The following is a 4258-nucleotide window of genomic DNA, read 5'->3' on the forward strand; positions in this document are numbered from 1 at the left end:
TGGTCTCCATCTCCTGACCTTGTGATCCGCCCGCCTCAGCCTCCCAAAGTGCTGGGATTACAGGCATGAGCCACCGCACCCTGCCCAGTTAATTTATTTTTAGAAATGTATGGGCTCAGTAATTTGAATCATCTGCATATATAACAATTACCTTCTATTCAGAACAGAAAATTATTTTTGCTAAATAAGAGTTTAAGTACACAGTGAGCATTATTGGTTGATGAGGAGTTCCACATAAGTAAATTTTCTGGGTAACTAAAATTTTACCCACTGAGTGTTGGCTAAATTTTTACTGACATGAAAAATAACTTTAAAAAATGTATCCCATACGTGACATCTTTGAGGATTCTGACTGCTGCTAATTCCTCTCTCCTTTTTCTCTCCACTTCTGTGGCTTTCATAGAATTTCATTCTCTTCATTCTCTTCTTTTCTCTGATGCCCTGCTAACCCTTTAAACAATGGCATTGGTGGGGCTCTATCCTATGCCCTAATGTTACTACACAATCTTCTTGAGCAGTGATGACTACCATTTTGGTTTAAATGTATACTATAGTTAAACACATGGTTTAACTATACACTATAACAACACAGTATACACTGATGACTCCCAAATGTACATCTTCAGGTGGGATTCTCTTGAGCTTCCAACCTACATATGCAATTTATTACTCAACCCCAAGGCTTGGACAGGACTTGGCATGGCCTCTTAAACTGTGATCCAATCAAACTCATTATCTCCACAGCTGCTCTTCCTCATCTTGTCTTTGGTCTTAGTTAACAGGATCACTATTCTTCTAGCCACCCACGAAATCCAGAATCTTCCTCAACCTTTACACATTCTCTCTCATCCCCCACTGTCAGTTTCAAAATATGCTAAATATCTCCTGTGCTCAACTCATTCTATTCCCAATGCTAATGTTCTTGCTCTTAGCTGTCGTTTGCAACAAAATCTTCCTAGAAGCTCTGCCTCCATTCAGATCTCATTACCACTAAAAAAGTATTTTTGATGGGCGAACTGAATGTCATTTCCAAGCCCAAAACCTTTCTGTGACTGGTATTTGTGTTACATATAAGGGAAAGTCCAGTCTTTTTCACATGGCATATAAAGACCTCCACATTGTAACTCCTTGTTACATTTCCTATTTTCTACTATTTCCTATCTCAACCTTTCTATCCTACATGCCTTTAATTTATATTTATTTGACATTTTGGAAGCATGCTTGCTGCTTCCTACTTTTGGGCCTAACCCACACTGCCTATGGAATATGCTTCCCTTCCCCTACCCACTGATCCCACTCTTTTCTTTACCTTGAAAACTACTATTCATCCTTTGGGACCCAACTTAAAAGCATCCTTCCTCCATGAAGCCTTCTCTGACCTTCCTCAGGAGAGTCATTCACTCCTCTAAATTAGCTATAGAGCTGTAACACCATATTCTAATGCAATTACTTGTTTACAACTCTATCTCCATTAGATTAAGCTCATTGGTGGAAAGGATCGCATCTTGTATATCTCTGTATTTCCTCTCTCCAGTCCCAGGCAATGGTGAGGTATTTAGTAAATGTCTGATGGCTGGTTGTCTGCAGGCATGGTTAAAGGTAGCTCTAATACCTCTCCTTTAGAATGAAATATGTATACTTTGTGATTACTGTGTTACTTAGAGTGCTTTTTGTTAACTTCCAGGTTTTGGCTATATACCTTATGTTTGACATTGCCAAGAGTCTGACTTCTGGATAAGTGGATTGTTACTGTACCATGTACCTTCACAGCATATTCTATTCCGACTGTGATCAAAATGACCGAACCACATTTTTCCATTAAGAGCTGTGTACCATTGAGTAAATTAGGTTACATGTGTTCATTAAAGAAGTTGTTACTTCTTCCTAATTTTACATCTCTTCAAAATATATACGTCCCTCCTCCTTCACTCCCAATATTTTATCTGTTTCAAATCCTTTTTGGAACAGAGGTTTAAAAAATATACATGTATACCTTATTTAAATTGATACTACTGTTTTCTTTCCACATTAAACACACATCCATGTTGTATTTATCTTTCCATTGTTAAAATTTATCTCAAGTTTTTGCACTGATTTAATTGACATAGATTTTTGCTAAGTGTATCTAGGTATTTTTCTGATTTTACGTTGCAGTTGCAGCAATGAGAGACTGCCAGGTGTTTATCCTAATGACATAGTTATTGTCTTTAAACTTAATTCTCAATCTACCTCACTTCTTGGTCCACAATCTCTCTGCTTCCCAAAGACCCCACTTAATGAGTAATATTTGAAATTTGTTTTTCTTTGCCAAAATTAGTGTTTTCTCAAGTTTTGAGCACTGACCTCAAAATCAAGCATTAAATAATTGGTATGATACTAAAAATAGAATATACTTTTTCTATTCCTTTTGAAGGTTATAAAATCACATTACCTGATTAGACTGTGATAATCTTAGGATGGTAGGAAATTCATCTTTAAACTCATCTACAAGGTCCATGATTGCTTTCTGGATCCCCTCAACTAAGACAAAAATAGGTTAGGAAAAAGAAAACTTTGAAAACATCCCCTAAATGTTTCAAAAGAACATGAAACACTTGATCAAATTCCTAGATGACTGGGAAAGTAAAGGAACTCTAGGGAATCTTATTCCCAGTTGTTCCCACACCCATATGCCCTTTACAACAAGATTGTGTGTACTTCTTCCAGAAAAGTTCTTCAACACCTGCCCACATATCCACCCAACAGGTTTGATCAGCATGGTGAGTTCTTGCTTGGGTTCCTAGTGCTTAACAAGCTTGCAGGCCTGGTTAATGCTTGTCCGTCCTAGTCTGCCATTAGTGAAAGATGAGGGTAGCCTTCCACTTGGGAAAGCCAGCAAGGACAGAACTCACAGCTCACTGCTGGAATTCTTTGTTACTGCACAATAGGCTTCCGAGAACCTGCTACAGAATCTTCTGAAATCACTCTGGCAGTGAGAGGAAGAAGAATATGTTTGGAGGCATAAGGGAAGGAGTGAGGGGATTGAATAATAAAGTACACTAAGGAGTTCTATGATATAAGTTGAAATTTGTCCCAAATTCTGCAGTGATACCACAAATAATGGATCATCTGAGAACAAAGGTCCCTCTGAAAAAAACTGGCATGTGCTTTAAAAGAAATGCTTTATATATGATGCCAAATAGAAAAGAAACACCAGCAGTGATTCAGAAAGACTTCTGAACAGATTGTTTTTGCTTCACCAATGAGGATCACTAGGTCAAACTCGGGCAAAACTGTAAAGTCTTTGGTTTGTCTCCTTTATAATCTCAATCTTTTTTTCTTCATCTTTTACCCTCCTACTATCCTCACACGTCAGATGACCATTAGTTCCCCTGATCAAATATGGGAAGAACTTGATACCATGCAGACTTGATTGACTGCCTAGTTATATATATATATACACACACATATATATACACACACACATATATATTATACATATATATTTAATTTAATTTAATTTAACTTAATTTTTTTTGAGACAGAGTCTCACTCTGTCACCCAGGCTGGAGTGCAGTGGCGCGATCTCGGCTCACTGCAATCTCCGCCTCCTGGGTTCACACCATTCTCCTGCCTCAGCCTCCAGAGTAGCTGGGACTACAGGCACCCACCACCATGCCCAGCTAATTTTTTGTATTTTTAGTAGAGACAGGGTTTCACCGTGTTAGGCAGGATGGTCTCCATCTCCTGACCTCGTGATCCACCAGCCTTGGCCTCCCAAAGTGCTGGGATTACAGGCGTGAGCCACCGTGCCCAGACGACAGCCTAGTTATATTTTAGTGTGAATGAAATGGTTGGCTAACCTGAATCCCATTCTGATTTGAAGCCCTCATATTTAATTGCAGCTAGACCACTTTCTTCAGCAAGCATAAAGCCACGGCTGCTGAAAGTTTCTTCATGGGAACAGTTTGGGAAAGAGAAATCTTCATCCCAGGATTCCTCTAGCATGGGAAGCCTGTCAAATCCCGAGCTCTCATGGTGTTCTTAGTCCACAATCTACCTTAGAGCACCCTCCACCATACCACATCCACCTCTCCTAACCAAAATAGAACCTGCTTGCCTCTCATGACTCTCATGCTTAAGATAACTATGCCCTTAACATTTGGAAAGTGCAATCCATTGGTACAAAGAAAATCATATTAGGCAATGATGAATACACACGCTGGGAGTCTATGAGATAATGAAATACTTTATCTGTCCTAGCAAGATAGTTGGTCAT

The 4258-nt window shown here is 39.0% G+C and overlaps 1 protein-coding gene across 2 annotated transcripts in view; it reads right to left on the reverse strand.

Moving 5' to 3' along the window:
• The window catches only part of SPATA9 (spermatogenesis associated 9), a 32001-nt gene extending 28973 nt beyond the window's left edge, over positions 1–3028 (reverse strand). Inside the window, exons 1-2 of one of the 2 annotated variants that reach the window (XR_001002024.1) lie at positions 2723–3028; positions 2432–2520 (exon numbers count right to left, since the gene is read on the reverse strand). Coding sequence is in view for 1 of the 2 variants with exons in the window: in XM_011944279.1 (XP_011799669.1) it covers positions 2432–2520; positions 2698–2758 (150 nt within the window). In the remaining variant the exon portion in view is untranslated. Of the gene's footprint in view, positions 1–2431; positions 2521–2697 lie in introns of both variants that reach the window. The other variant, XM_011944279.1, reaches the window with a different exon arrangement.
• Between the last annotated feature and the right edge of the window lie 1230 nt (positions 3029–4258).

The sequence above is a fragment of the Colobus angolensis genome, unplaced genomic scaffold (assembly GCF_000951035.1).
Source record: "Colobus angolensis palliatus isolate OR3802 unplaced genomic scaffold, Cang.pa_1.0 Scaffold23, whole genome shotgun sequence".
Classification (NCBI taxonomy): domain Eukaryota; kingdom Metazoa; phylum Chordata; class Mammalia; order Primates; family Cercopithecidae; genus Colobus; species Colobus angolensis.